Raw genomic sequence first — 16,044 nt, 5'->3', positions numbered from 1 at the left:
TGTAGGCCCAGGAAGGGTATGTTGAGAAGAAAGGAACAAGTAACTGGCAGATTTGGGGAGAGATTAAAAGGGGAAGAAGGCCTAGAGATGCCTTGAAGGGAAAGAAACACTAACCTGAAAAACATGAGTGAAACTCGGTGCTAATTTGGAAAATCGGTTACAAAATACAACTTGGTGATATATCGGAAAATCAGTTACAAAAAATTCCTGAATAACCAAAACAGGTTAGCCGTCTGGCGGATCAAACTGTACACCTCCGTCTGCCGTCAACCCTGTTTCTTTGGCCAGAGATGATGCCATTTTGTGGCTGGTTCTTTAGACTGTTTTCGATCTTCTCCCTTCAATCATGCTCCTGGCCTGGCTATGTACAAAGCTGGACAACGTAGCAGCTTCCTTGCTGGGTTTATTGCTGCAGGTCTTCGGCAGGTCAGTCTGTTCTATACCTTGTCAGCACAGAAGTGCATCAGTGTGACCGTATTTATGGATTATTTTTTAATATATCCACGGTAGCAGCCTCCTCCATTAGCATGGGAAATCAAGTACGTACGGTAGTTACCAAAAGGGGTTTGGGGCAAAAAGAACCATTATTAAACATACATGTTTTTCTCACCAGTTCCCCCTTGGTAGGAAAAGAGGTTAAATCAAGAGTCATTTTAAGATTGCAAAATCCCACCCCACCTTGTCCACAGTCTTACCTTTATTTACACAATTTAAGGGACTGGACTCCAGTCTTTTATTTTTTAACCCACAAAGAACTGGAACTTTCCAGACTATCAGCCAAATAATACTCAGAAGGAACACTACTACTGGGGTTTGCATGAAAAACATGAAAAATAAGGAAAAAATGTCCCTGTTTGCCTCCAGGGGGTTTGCCAAGAAAACACACACTTTTATAAATATCGTAATCGACTATTTGCACAAGCAAAATACCGTAGAAGCATCATTTTGGCCAACCGAGAGAAATGACCACAAGACATGGGTTAGTACTTTCCAAAGCTGCTTCAGTGGCTACTGTTAATAAACCCGGTGAAGTGACAAGAAAAAGATCTCCATTTCAGCTAGCAGAGAAGGGAAGTGTAAGCGTAAAAAGATCTGTAAAGAACATTCAGGGTAAATTAGTAGAAAGGCATGCAGACAACTTATGTTTTATATAAAATTGGGGGTGTGGGAGAAATGACAACAGAGCACTGCCATTAATTTGTAAATCTGTTTCATTCACCACCGAATCCTATTAGAATACTGTTTCCAAACAGAGGACGTGCGGTAATGCGGCGTACGTGCTCAAGACACTTCATCAGGCTGCGGTCCTGAACCCGTGGGAGTTCCATTACGATAATTTCTTGTTCCGTTAGGAATAAAACAAGCTCAATCATCATCTCCCTTCATGTCACACACCTGCCATTGGCCGTCTGCAGGGGCTCTGCCACCGGCAGCTGTGCGACTGTGGGCAAGTCACTTAACTTCTCGGTGCCTCAATTACCTCATCTGTAAAATGGGGATTAACTGTGAGCCACACATGGGACAACCTGATTACCCTGTATCTCCCCCAGCGCTTAGAACAGTGCTCTGCACATAGTAAGTGCTTAACAAATACCAACATTATTATTATTCTTTTCTCTGAGGGTCCCCAAGCATTTTACCCTATCTGACAAACGTTACTGCCCTCTTTTCACAGTGGTGAGAAATGGGTCGATATTTCAAATCAGAAAAAGCGTTATGCTCCCTGACTACTTCTGGAAAAGGGAGCTGTGAAATCGACAGTGCGCCTTCTGAAGGTGTCATGTGGTGGAAGGGGCCTCCCTAAAGCAATCGATCAATGGTCTTTATTGAGCGCAGAGTGCAGAGCACTGTACTAAGCGCTTAGGAGGGTATAATACAACAGAGTTGTAGAGCAGGGCCAATTGAGGGACTGCTCTCTGGACCTCACACTGCTCTCCAGGGGGAAGGGGTGGGGAGGGACTTTCTCCAGCCGACCAGGTCCCCACTGCCGAGGGAGGACGAGAGCAGGCCTGAGTCTGAGTTCCCAGGGTTCCCCTGACCTTGCCGATAATAATAATAATAATAATGTTGGTATTTGTTAAGCGCTTTCTATGGGCAGAGCACTGTTCTAAGCGCTGGGGTAGATACAGGGTAATCAGGTTGTCCCATGTGAGGCTCACAGTTAATCCCCATTTTACAGATGAGGTAACTGAGGCACAGAGAAGTGAAGTGACTTGCCCACAGACACACAACTGAAAAGGGGCAGAGTCGGCATTCGAACCTATGACCTCTGACTCCCAAGCCCGGGCTCTTTCCACTGAGCCACGCTGCTTCTCCGCAGAGCAGCAGATTTCTGTGGGAAGGGTGGGGCCCTCTAGTACGGACCCCCTCCAAGTACTGACCAGGTATTCCATCTCCGTATCAAATTCCTTCCTTTGGCTTTAGAGCACTCGAGCAACTCTGACGTAAAATTGCAACGAGAACCGGAATTGGGAGTCAGAAGAGCTGGGTCTTATTCCCTGGGTCGAAGCCACGATCCCCCTAGATTGTTGTGGGCAGGGATTGTCTCTACTCCTGTATTGTACTTTCCAAGCGCTTAGTACAGTGCTCTGCACACAGTAAGCACTCAATAAATACGACTGAATGAATGAATGTTGGGCTCAGGGCTGTCCAGAATCCCACTGAATGAGCCAGCGGGGGGACAGGGAGACAAGAGGAGCTGCTACAGTAGGGGCTGGGCGAGTCCCATCAAGGAAAACTGTCAATGGAATCAAGAGGGAAAGCAATCGAAAGGACCTGGGTTCTAATCCCGCCTCCACCACTTGTCCGTTGTGTGACCCTGGACAAGTCACTTAACTTCTCTGTGCCTCAGTTAGCTCATCTGTCAAATGGTGATTAAAAGTGTCAGCCCCACGTGGGACAACGTGATTACCCTGTATCTACCTCAGCACTTAGAACAGTGCTTGGCACATAGTAAGGGCTTAACAAATACTATTATTATTATTAATAAATATGTAACTTCAGCCCTCCATTAAATTCTCCTTTCCCTCCTTATGGCCCTGTGTGGAGGGGCATTAGAGTTTAACAGGAGGGGAGCAGATGCCAGCATAATATGATGACGCATGCAATATGAGATATATTAAATAAAAGTGGGAGGTGAGGGAGGGATGATCCTATTTCTAAAAAAAAGGGGGAAAAAGTCAACTTTCATCAGTTCATCAAAAATACAGCCTATTCAATCCCTTCATTGTTTTTCACAATTTCAAGTATGGGTTGAGCTGGAAAAAAAAATTGGCCAAGGAAATAAAAATAATAATTTTATTCTTGTGTTCTTAAGAAAAACAAAAATAAGGAAATTCTAAACCCTCAAGATTTATTTCTAAATTGAACAGCTTCAGGTATTTCCAAGGAGAGTCCAGAAGTTCCTAAAATTTGACTACATACTGTTTGGCAGACAGCGGTAATATCCTCTCTCAGAGAAGAATGTCTGTCTCCCGGCAATATCATATTCTTAGGATCTTCCAGGAATCTCCATCTGGGCTACAGAAGGCACAGTAGAACTCCATAATCATTTTTTTTCTCTAAATCAAGGGGGATGCATTGAAAATACCATACTTTTACAGAAATGAATTGACATTATGTTCATTAGGTTCATCTGATGGATAGATTTAATTGGTGGTTTACTAAGGAATCTCAGCTTTAAGAGTTTGAAACAAAGGGAACATCTCCCCTCACTGTTAATTTGCAAATTTGGTCAACTGCACAAGCTGTAGATCCCCAAAAACCACTTTGTTCCGATCTGCCGTGTGAAGACACTGAATAAGGCTTGACGACTTTCCGCTAAGCTACTAAAATACACTCACTTTTGTCATGTTTACAGTACCACCGACCCAATTTCTTGGAAGCTAATTGAAGACCAACTCATACATAACTGTTAGTACCAGAACACAAATTAGAGAGAGTGGAAATGCTAGGAGCTAAAACAAAGGGATAGACACTGTGACACGATGAAGCAGGCAACGGGAAGGATATAAAAGAAAGAAACTTACATTGCCGTCCTCACAAGGGCTCATTGAGTAATATCCCTTTTGGGCAAAGTCACACATTAAAATAAAAAAGATTCAAAACAAAAGTTAACACAAATTATACACCAATAACAAAAGAAAATTATGAATAACAACAGTAGTCTCCTCCCAATCTTCAGGTTAGACTGAGCAGTCTATAATTTTATCCTCCTATTGCTTTCTTTAAAATGAATCTGCACTTTAGGGGGAAGAATCCCAGAGTCTCAATTATTTACGTCTTATTTACAAATGATCCTGACTTTTGGAAACTCGAAAATGGGGAGTGAGTAAGGCAGTCCCCAAGTGAAGGCAAACCAAGGAATCCACTTCTCATTGTCTTCTGTCACTGTAATTGTAGAATAGCCTTTTCTGGTTCCAATTAATATAAATTATAAATAATTGTGGCATTTGTTAAGTGCTTACTATGTGCCAGGCACTGTTCTAAGTGCTGGGGTAGATACAAGATAATAGGTTGGATGAAGTCCCTCTCTCACATAGGGCTCGCAGTCTTAATCCGCATTTGCAGATGAGGGAACTGAGGGACAGAGAAATTCCACACGAAACTTCACTCTTCCCCAAGACCAACACATTAAAATTGAGCAAAAACACAACTGATTTAGGGTGACTCCCAAACAGTTACGCTTCTGCCGTTTTACAGATTTTAATCCTCACGTCGAAGATTAAAAATTCTACTCCTGAATTCTCCAGTTCCAATTTTTGATTCTGTTCTAGGGACACATTTTGCAAACTACTGGCAGCATTCATAATAAATAGAGATAGGTTAGTTAATTTATTTATTGAACACTCAAAATCAAAATGGAAAGAGAGTAGGAGGGAATGTCAAATAGGGTTACACGATGGGGATTTGCAAAACCTCACATGGGAGAACTACGATGTTGAGTTATTTCAGAAGAATGCTTTTCTGATGGGGCAAAGCAGAACTCAGGTCTAGAGAAGACTGCAAACGGGACCACGTCTAATTAATTAGAGCACTTGCTAAACGCTTACTATGGCTCGGGCGCTGTCCTAACCACTACGACAGATACAAGTTAAACAGATTGGACACAGTCCCTGCCCCGCATGGGGCTCAGTCTAATTCTCATCTGTGTATCATCCCAATCAATCAGTGGTATTCCTTGAGCACTTACATTGTGCCGAGCACTGTACTAGGAGCTTGGGAGCATAAAATACAACAGAGTTGGTACACACGTTCCCTACCCACAAAGAGCTTACACTGTTCCAAAGCTTAGAACCATGCTCTGTAAGAATAATAATAATCATTTTGGTATTTGGTAAGCGCTTACTATGTACCGAGCACTGTTCTAAGCGCTGGGGTAGATACAGGGGAATTAGGTTGTCCCACGTGAGGCTCACAGTCTTCATCCCCATTTTACAGATGAGGTAACCGAGGCACCGAGAAGTTAAGTGACTTGCCCAAAGTCACACAGCTGACAGGTGGTGGAGCCGGGAATAGAATTGAGTGCTCAATAAATACTATTATTACAACTTAGAAAGCAAAGGGAGTGGGGGTGGCTGGTGAGGGGTGGAAAGAGGGATCAGTTGGAGAAGACTTGGACTTTTCCCAGCACTGTTGACGTCACCACCATCTTTCCTGTCTCACAAGCCCGTAACCCTGATATTATCCTTCACTCCTCTCTCTCATTCAACCCACATATTCAATCCATCACTAAATCCTGTCAGTTCAACATCAACAAAATTCACCCTTTCCTCTCCACCCAAAATGCTACCACATTAATCCAATCACTCATCCTATCCCACCTTGATTACTCTACCAGCCTCCTTGCTGACCTCCCTGCTTCCTCTCTCTCTCCCCACTCCAGTCCATACTTCACTCTACTGGCAGGATTGTTTTTCTACAAAAACGTTCAGGCCATGTTTCATCACTCCTCAAAAAACTCCAGTGGTTTCTCATCTACTTCTGCATAAAACAGAAACTCCTCACCATTGGCTTTAAAGCAGACAATCCCCTTGCCCCCCATGCCTCATCTCCCTACTCTCCTATAACCCAGCCCGCACACTTCGCTCCTCTAATGCTAACCTTCTCACTGTATCTCCTTAGAGAGAAGCAGCGTGGTTCAGTGGAAAGAGCCTGGGCTTGGGAGTCAGAGATCATGGGTTCGAATCCCAGCTCTGCCACTTGGCAGCTGTGTGACATGGGCAAGTCACTTAACTTCTCTGGGCCTCAGTGACCTCATCTGTAAAATGGGGATGAACTGTGAGCCTACATGGGACAACCTGACGACTCTGTATCTACCCCAGCGCTTAGAACAGTGCTCTGCACATAGTAAGCGCTTAACAAATACCAACATTATTATTATCTCCATCTCGTCTATCTCCCCGCTGATCCCCTCACCCAGTCCTGCCTCTGGCCTGGAACATCTTCCCTCCTTAAATCGGACAGATAATTACTCTCTCCCACTCTTCAAAGCCTTATTGAAGGCCCATCTCCTCTAAGAGGCCTTCCCTGACTAACTCCCCTTTCCTCTTCTCCCACTCCCTTCTCCGTCGCCAGGACTTGTTCCCTTTATTTATCCCCCCTCCCAGCCCCGTTCACTCATTCCTTCAATCGTATTTACTGAGCGCTTACTGCATACAGGGCACTGTACTAAGCACCTGAGAGAGTACCAGGAAGCAGCAAGGAAGCAGGGAAGAAGCATGGCTTAGTGGAATGAGCACAGGTTTGGGAGTCAGAGGATGTGAGTTCTAATCCTGGTTCCGCCACATGTCTACTATGGGCAAGTCATTTAATTTCTCTGTGCCTCAGTTACCTCATCTGTAAAATGAGGATGAAGACTGCGAGCCCCATGAGGGATACACTGATTACCTAGTATCTATCCCAGAGCTTAGAACAGTGCTTGGCACACAGTAAGCGCTTAACATATACCATAATTATTATTATTACAATCCAAAAATACACAGACACATTCTCTGCCCACAATGAGTTTATAGTCTAGAGGGAGGCAGATATTAATATAAATAAATTACAGATATGTATATAAGTGTTGTGGGGGGGGTGGGGCAGGCTGGGAGGGGAGGATGAACATAGGGAGCAAGTCAGGGCGATGCAGAAGGGAGTGGGAGAAGAGGAAAGGGGGGCTTAGTCTGGGAAGGCCTTTTGGAGGGGATGTGCCTTCAATAAGGCTTTGAAGGAGGAGAGAGTCACTGCCTGCCAGATTTGAGGAGGGAGGGTGTTCCAGGCTATAGCTAGAGTAGGGAAGCCAGCGAGCACCAGTACCCACTCATTACTTCAGCTCTATCTTTCCCAGTCAGAATTAATCATCTTAAAATCCCCATTCCCCAGCGGGTCTCTCCGTCTATCTAAGTCGGGCCCTGAGGCCTTGGGCTCCTAAGTACCTTTCTTGGGTGAAAAATCACACACCGAAAGACCTCCTCCGATACTGATCACCTTTTCTCCCCACCCCCCTAATACTCCTAAAACCCCTGGTTCGGCAAGACCTCTTTTCGTAACCCCTTCCTCTTCAATCTGGATTCCAATTCCCTCCCAATAGCACATACGCACATATCTGTATTTATTTATATTACTGCCTGTCTCCCCCTCTAGACAGTAAGCTTATTGTGGGAAGGGGATGTGTCTGTTTACTGTTGTGTCATACTCTTCTAAGCGCTTAGTACAGTGCTCTGTACACAGTAAGTGCTCAACATATACGACTGACTGACTATAAATGAATGAGTAAAGACTGATTTTTTAACACACAAAATGTCTATTTAAATCATAAGCATTTGAAAGGAGGTACATGTCCCTCGTAAATGGAAATAACCCAAAACTGTTACCACTGGTAATGGTATGCAAATCCTTAATATGAACTACGGAATAAATCAGTATTAGTTTCAGCATTAATTCTTATGAACAATGCTCATATTCTGAACAACTCTAAGTACCTCTCTCCAGTAAACTTCAAGAAGAAGCCTCAGTCTTTGCAGAACTGGTATAACAACAAAAATTGTCATTTAAGCGTCTTTTCATATTAAGATCTTTTAACTCTCATTTGGGTAGTCAGGTTTTCTAGCAGATCATTTCAGAAATCCTTTTGCATTGATAGTCTATACTAATACAGGCCCCGCATCTGCCAGTTGGGGATTTGATACCTGTTCTCCCTCTTACTTAGACTGTGAGCCCCCATGTGAGATCTGAGTATCCTGACTTACTCCAGTGCTTAGTATAATGTTTGGCACAGAGTAACAAATACCACAATTATTAAAAGAGATTTTTCCAAAATTTTGACAGTAGGAATAGAGATCTTGACAAAAACCTGATCTATGACATGCCACATAGCAGAAGGCTTTTCTAATATAAACATCCTGTCACTAGAACCTGATTTCCCAATAGTGAAAAGCATGTGATATTGGTCTAGTATACAAATAAATTAACTGCAAACAATAGATGGATAGAGTAAATACAATGTAGAATGGGGATACTTCTATTGCACAAAGGACAAAAATGTAAATGTAAACAGAATTAGCAAATACAAATATGTTTGGTTCCACAATAGGCTAATTTTTTTAAATTATGATGTGACACTACAATAGGTTGTCAAGGAAGTGATTTGCCATCTACACAACTGAATTCCTTTGTTATCTATTGCTCAGTCTCGCAGAAAGGTTCTTTGAAATATAACTACCAAGTTGTGAAAAAAGGAAATCTCTTTTTGCTTCTGGGCCAATGTTAGGGGTTTTCATATATAATAGTGGGGAGAACTCACTACAAGTGCCTCATATTTGACTTTCCCGACCCCGACCCACTGCTTATGCCGTTCCCACTGTCTGAAGTTACTTCCTTGATCAAATCTCCAAGACCTTGTTCTCCTCCCCCCGACTCGCACCCACCCGACTTCTTTGAAAAATCCACCTCGTCCAGGAAATAACCTCTTAAAAAAGTTCCCCTCTCCTTACCACGTACATATTACGGGCAGCCTTTAATCACTCAATCAATGGTATTTATGGAGCACTTACTCTGTGCAGAGCACTGAACGAAGCGCTTTGGAGAGAGTACAGTGCAGTTGCACAATGATGAGCAAGGAGCTTAGCATATCGGTTCACCTTGACCCCCGTGTGGGATAGGGACTATGTCTAATAAGATTATCATATCTACTTCAGCGCCTGATACACTACTAGTACGCATTTTAAAATACCACATCCATAATTATTATTTGTTCATCACTTCATTTTTTTCTATACTTTTACGGCTATCAATTTTATCTACGTTTTCTCCTGTTCTTGCCATACAGATACACTTTATGCTTGTCTGTCTCCCCCATTCAACTGTAAGTTCCTGGGGAGTAAGGACCTATCTTTTGCTTTTATTCTCTCCCAAATTCCTAGTACTGTGCTCTGCATACAGAAGGCAGCCAACAAAGCCTTTTGAATGAATGAATGCGCTTGAAAAATGATGGGGTAGTCGGCGCAGGATAAAGAGTATGGGAACAAAAAGATTTGCATGCACACACATTTGAACAGGCAGGCTTCTTTCCGCAGTAGCTGAAGCTGGTGAATGGTGTTTAAAAGAATCCCTTCATAAAACACATGGCAGCAATCCCATTTGGGAACTACAATTACCTTGTCCAAATCATCACATAGGCGCTGAATGCCTTCCAACAGCTTGTAACAGGCAAGAGGAGATTTTAGAAACTTTGCAAGCTAAGATGCGGAGGAAAAATAATGCAATCTGCTAAATTCTCCCGTTCCCCTTTACTCTGGTCATTGAGACTATAATAATAATAATAATGTTGGTATTTGTTAAGCGCTTACTATGTGCAGAGCACTGGTCTAAGTGCTGGGGTAGATACAGGGTAATCGGGTTGTCCCACGTGAGGCTCACAGTTAATCCTCATTTTACAGATGAGGGAACTGAGGCACAGAGAAGTTAAGTGACTTGCCCACAGTCACCCAGCTGACAAGTGGCAGAGTCGGGATTTGAACCCATGACCTCTGACTCCCAAGCCCAAGCTCTTTCCACTGAGCCACGCTGCTTCTCTAATGTATCTAGGGTAATGTTCATGGGGTTAAGTCATCAGAGGTAGTTATGAATGAAAAACAAAAATGAAAAAACTTCACTAGAGCAAGGCGTGGAATGTCCCCTTCATGGAGAAGCAGCATGGTCTCATGGAAAAAGCAAGGGCCTGGGAGTCAGAGAACCTGGTTTTAATCCTGGCTCTACCACATGTCTGCTGTGTGACCTTGGGCAAGTCACTCTACTTCTCTATGCCTCAGTTACCTCATCTGCAAAATGGAGACTAAAGCTGTGAGCCCCATGTGGACCATGGACTGGGTATCTTGTATCTTGGGGTGGATTTTGTATCTACCCTGGAGCTTAGTACAGTGGCCGGCACATAGTAAGTGCTTAACAGATGCCATTAAAGGGAGATTTGAACTTCCCTTCTAATTATGCAACACACTCCCATGCGCAGAAGCAGCTTTACTTGATGTCTACAGCAAGGGTCTCAAACTTAGTAGTTTCATTATATTTGCATTGCATTCTCCTAAGCACTTAGTAACAATAAAGATGGCATTTGTTAAGCGCTTACTAGGTGCAAAGCACTGTTCTAAGCGCTGGGTACCATGATCTGCTTACATTTAGCGCTCATTTCTATATCTTATTTATTACCTTATTTATTTTGTTAATGAGGTGTACATCCCCTTGATTCTATTTATCTTGATAATGTGGTCTTGTTTTTGTTTTGTTCTGTTTCGCTCTGCTATCCGTCTCGCCCTATTAGACTGTGAGCCCGTCATTGGGCAGGGATTGTCTCTATCTGTTGCTGAATTATACATTCCAAGCGCTTAGTACAGTGCTCTGCACATAGTAAGCGCTCAGTAAATACTATTGACTGAATGAATGAATGTGATTGATTGATTAGCACAATGCTGTGCACATGGCAGGTACTCAATAATTAATCATAGCTGTAATGATGTACAAAATAAAGGTCCTTTAAGTATCTTTATTCAGTGGCAAGTAACTGAATTAGTGAAGGTTTAATTCTGCTCTTCAATATGTGAATGGGTTTATGTACACTATTTTACATTTTTACTTTTCCCCGGGTTTTGCAAGAAAGTGGAAAAAAACCCCATCATATCCTTCAAAGTGTAATTTGAATTTATACTCAAATGATGATTTATCAAATGTAGAAGTTTCAGAACTGTTCTGTCTGTGACCACTCACTCTACCCTTTCTTTCTGCCAGAACATCTTGAAATGTGTGCTGCCCGCCTTTGGGAGAAGGGTCGAGACAGTGTGGATTGATCAATCAATCCATCGTATTTACTGGGCACTTTCAGTGTGCAGACCACTGTACTTAGCGCTTGAGAGAGCACAAAACAGAGCTGTAGACACAATCCCTGCCCACAGTATGCTTTCGGTCTAGCAGGATCAGAACAAACTCTCACTACAACTACCAAGACCCCTTCGGGTTCATAACCTGCTGGTGGTAGGGCATACTCTTCCCCTCTTAACCACTGGGGCCTGGAAAATGAAAGACAGGGGGCCACTAAAGATGGACTGTGGGATTTTCCTGGACAAAGTGGACGAGGATACCAGAGCTTCTCCCTCAAAGACATTCACAGTCCACAGTCGCACAGTCCAAGGACAACTCTACAGGTGGCCATCTATCTGTATTTGTGGATGTGGTTATGTGACTACAGATAGATATTCCCGTTTCACACTTACGGATGTGCATACTCTGAAGCCAGATTAATAGGCTGAAGCAGGCTGGTTGCCGCTGGAGACTCCATCATTTATCAGAGAGGGCACAGGCAGCCCACGTCCCCCGGGAGACCGAGAATCATCGAATCCTCACCACCCTTAGCAGAAGCCACAAGGACAAGGAAGCGGCAACGATAACTCCACTTCTTTACGTGCTCAAGGGCGTCAATCCTGATTTGCCCTTGTCTATACTCTTCCTCTCATCGGACCTACAGTTGGCCGTTGTTGGGTAGGGACTGTCTCTATCTGTTGCCGAATTGTACTTTCCAAGCGCTGAGTACAGCGTTCTGCACCCAGTAAGTGCTCGATAAGTACGACTGAATGAATGAATGAGTGGGAGGGCAGAAGATGAGCCTGCAAAAGAGAGTGAGAATGAGCGACAGAAAGATGGGAGGAGAACCGGTAGAGTACAGTGTCAGTAAAACCAAAGTCGGATAATGGAAGTCAGGGTTGTAGTTGAAGCCAAAGTGCAATCTCAGCGGGACGTTCACTGCCACCGTCCACCTCCTTCACTCATGCTCGAGCTGCTGAATGCTGCCGGTGAAAATCTAAGCACTAAGCCAAGCTTGTTCACTTTAAGTTTATCCTTTCCTGCCTTAACTCTGCCTTCTCCTCTGCCAGGCAAAACTATTTTTCTTCCCTTATTGACACCCATGCCCATCCCCCCGGCCAGCTGCTCCGGACATTTAACTCCCTCCTCAGGCCCCTTGTTCCTCCCGCTCCTCCATCGCTCTCCCCCAACGATCTGGCCATCTACTTCATTATGAAAATTAACACCATCAGGTCTGAGCTCCCCAAAGTCACCCCTCTCCCTTCTCCATCCCCCGCCCTCAACCCTCTTCTCTACTTTCCCATCCTTCCCAGCAGTACCTCCCTCCTCTCAAGTGCCACCCCCTCCACCTGTGCTTCAGACCCCAATCCCACTCACCTTATGAAAATTCACACTTCTTCCCTCCTCCCCTCCTTAACTACCATCTTCAACTGCTCACTCTCCAAAGCCTTCTTCCCCTCTGCCTTCAAACATGTCCACGTCTCCCCCATCCTAAAAGAACCCTCTCCTGACCCCACTGCCCTTCCAGTTATCGCCCTATCTCCCTCCTACCCTTCCCCTCCAAACTCCTAAAGCAAGTCGTCTACGCTCGCTGCCTCGAATTCCTCAACTTCAACTCTCTCCTGGATCCCCTCCAATCTGGCTTCCATCCCCTCCATGCCACCAAAACCACCCTCTCAAAGGTCACCAATGACCTCCTTCTTGCCAAATCCAATGGCTCCTACGCTATTCTAATGCTCCTCGACCTCTCAACTGCTTTTGACACCGTCAACCATCCCCTCCTCCATGACACATTATCCAACCTTCACGGACTCCATCCTCTCCTGGTTCTCTCCTCATCTCTCAGGCCGTTCATTCTCGGTCTCCTTCGCAGGCTCCTCCTCCCCCTCCCATCCCCTAACTCTTGGGGTTCCCCAAGGGTCAGTTCTTGGTCCCCTTCTGTTCTCCATCTACACTCACTCCCTTGGTGAACTCATTCGCTCCCATGGCTTCAACTATCACTTCTACGCAGATAACACCCAAATCTACATCTCCTTCCCTGCGCCCCGTCCCTTCAGGCTCATATCTCCTCCTGGCTTCAGAATATCTCCACCTGGATGTCTGCCCGCCACCTAAAACTCAACATGTCCAAGACTGAGCTCCTTATCTTCCCTCTCAAACCCTGTCCTCTCCCTGATTTTCCCATCACTGTCGATGGTTCCTTCCCATCTCATATGCCCGCAACTTTGGTGTCATGCTTGACTTTGCTCTCTCATTCACCCTACACAACCAATCCGTCACCTAAACCTGCTGCTCTCACCTTCACAACATCGCCAAAATCCACCCTTTCCTCTCCACCCAACCTGCTCCCTTGTTGGTACAATCCCTCATAATATCCCGACTGGATGACTGCATCAGCCTCCTTTCTGATCTCCCATCCTCCTGTCTCTCTCCGCTTCAGTCTATACTTCACTCCACTGCCCGGATTATCTTTCCGCAGAAACGCTGTGGGGATGTCACTCCCCTCCTCAAAAACCTCCAGTGGTTGCTTATCAACCTTTGCATGAAGCAAAATCTCCTCACTACTGACTTCAAAGCTCTCCATCCCCTTGCCTCTTCCTACCTCACCGCCCTTCTCTCCTCCTACAGCCCTGCCCACACACTCCGCTCCTCTGCTGCCGCTAACCTCCTTACTGGGCCTCATTCGCGCCTGTCCCGCCGTCGACCCCTGGCCCATGTCCTACCTCTGGCCTGGAATGCCCTCCTTCCTCACATTCGCCAAACAAACTCTCTTCCCCTCTTCAAAGTCCCACTGAGAGCTCACCTCCTCCAGGAGGCCTTCCCAGACTGAACCCTCCCTTTCCCTCTACTCCTCCTCTCCTCCCCATTGCCCCGACTCCTTCCCTTTGCTCTACCCCGTTCCTCTCCCTACAGCACATGTATATATTTGTACGTAGTCATTGCTCTATTTATTTTATTAATGATGTGCATGTATCTATGGTTCTATTTATCTATTTTGATGGTAGTCATGCCTGTCTACTTGCTTTGTTGTCTATCTCCCCATTCTAGACTGTGAGCCCACTGTTGGGAAGGGACTGTCTCTATCTGTTGCTGAATTGTACTTTCCAAGCACTTAGTACAGTGCCCTGCACACAATAAGTGCTCAATAAATACAACTGAATGAATGAGTGGGAGGGCAGAGGATGAGCCTGCAAGAGAGACTGAGAATGAGCGGCCAGAGAGATAGGAGGAGAATCAGTAGAGTACAGTGTCAGTAGAGCCAAGGTTGGAGAATGTTTCCAGGACAAATGGGTGGTCGACAGGGTCAAAGGCACCTGAGAGGTCGAGGAGGATTAGGATGGAGTAGAGGCCACTGGATTTGGCAAGAAGGAGGTCAATTGCGACCTTTTGGGGGGCTTTCTGTGGAGTAAAGGGGAAGGAAGCCAGATCGGAGGGTGTCTAGGAGAGAAATGGAGGAGAGGAACTTAAGACAACAGGTGTAGACAACTCACTCAGGGAGTTTAGAGAGGAATGGTAGGAAGGAGATGGAGCAGTTCCTGGAAGGAGCTGTAGGGTCAAAAGGAGGGTTTGTTTAAGATAAGGAGACATGAACATGTTTGAAAGCAGTGGGGAAGAAGTAAAACAGTTGAAGGTGGCGGTCAGGGAGGGAAAGAGAGAGGGGGCAAGAGTAGGACAATTGTAATTTATTTATTTATATTAATATCTGTCTTCCCCTCTAGATTTTAAGCTCTTTGTGGGCAGGGAACATGTCTACCAACTTTATTGTATCATACTTTCCCAAGCGCTCAGTACGGTGCTCTGCATAGAGGAAAGCACTCAATAAATATGACTGATTGATAGATTGATGTTGACCCACTCACTGGTCTCCCTGCCTTCAGCCTCTGCCCTCTTCGCTCCAGGCTGCTACCTAGATCATCTTTTGGAAATGTCACTCATTAAATGTCTCTCCATTCCTCCAAATCCGCAATGGCTGCCCAGTTCCCTTGGAATCAGCTAATAATGCCAAACAGTTGGTTTTGATGATCTTCACCAGCTTCCCCTAACTTCACAATTTGGGGGGTTTTGGGGGTTTTTTTTTGGTATTTGTTAAGTGCTTACTATGTGCAGAGCATTGTTCTAAGCGCTGGGGTAGATATAGGGTAATCAGGTTGTCCCACGTGAGGCTCACAGTCTTCATCCCCATTCTCCAGATGAGGGAACTGAGGCACAGAGAAGTGAAGTGACTTGCCCACAGTCTCACAGCTGACAAGTGGCAGAGCCGGCATTCAAACCCATGACCTCTGACTCCCAAGCCTGGGCTCTTTCCACTGAGCCACGCTGCTTCTCACCTCTTCTCAGTTCTTTTCACCTGCTACTCCCCATTTTCCACTCTTTGTTCCACCCAAGCTCCCCCACTGTACCCACTCCTGCCTGGCCCACTTACTTGCACCACCTTGTTGATAATGCTTCCCCGGTCTCAACTCTCCTAAAACCCCACTTTCATTCATTCATTCATTCACTCGACTGTACTTAATAAGCGCTTACTATGTACAAAGCATTGTACTAAGCACTTGGGAGAATAAAATATCCTACAAGTCTCCCCAGATTAATTCCTAACACCCTTGAGTCGTAGCTGTCCAGGAGTGACCTCCGGCACTTATATACTTGGGAGAAGCAGCGTGGCTCAGTGGAAAGAGCCCGGGCCTGGGAGTCAGAGGTCACAGGTTCAAATCC

General features: G+C 45.1%; 1 protein-coding gene across 5 annotated transcripts in view; it reads right to left on the bottom strand.

The window, feature by feature from the left end:
- Positions 1-16,044, bottom strand: part of ARMC9 (armadillo repeat containing 9) — a 194,448-nt gene that overhangs the window by 115,157 nt on the left and 63,247 nt on the right. For 4 of the 5 annotated variants that reach the window (XM_029065519.2, XM_029065493.2, XM_029065501.2 and 1 more), the window contains one exon: positions 4,029-4,064. The exons of the other annotated variant lie outside the window; for it this stretch is intronic. In XM_029065519.2, the coding sequence (XP_028921352.1) occupies positions 4,029-4,064 (36 nt within the window). The remainder of the gene's footprint in view (positions 1-4,028; positions 4,065-16,044) is intronic. 5 annotated transcript variants of the gene reach the window in all.

This window comes from Ornithorhynchus anatinus, chromosome 1 (assembly GCF_004115215.2).
Source record: "Ornithorhynchus anatinus isolate Pmale09 chromosome 1, mOrnAna1.pri.v4, whole genome shotgun sequence".
NCBI classification, from domain to species: Eukaryota; Metazoa; Chordata; class Mammalia; order Monotremata; family Ornithorhynchidae; genus Ornithorhynchus; species Ornithorhynchus anatinus.
The sequence above is the reverse complement of the archived record's forward strand: the minus strand, read 5'-3'. Positions and strand labels throughout refer to the sequence as shown.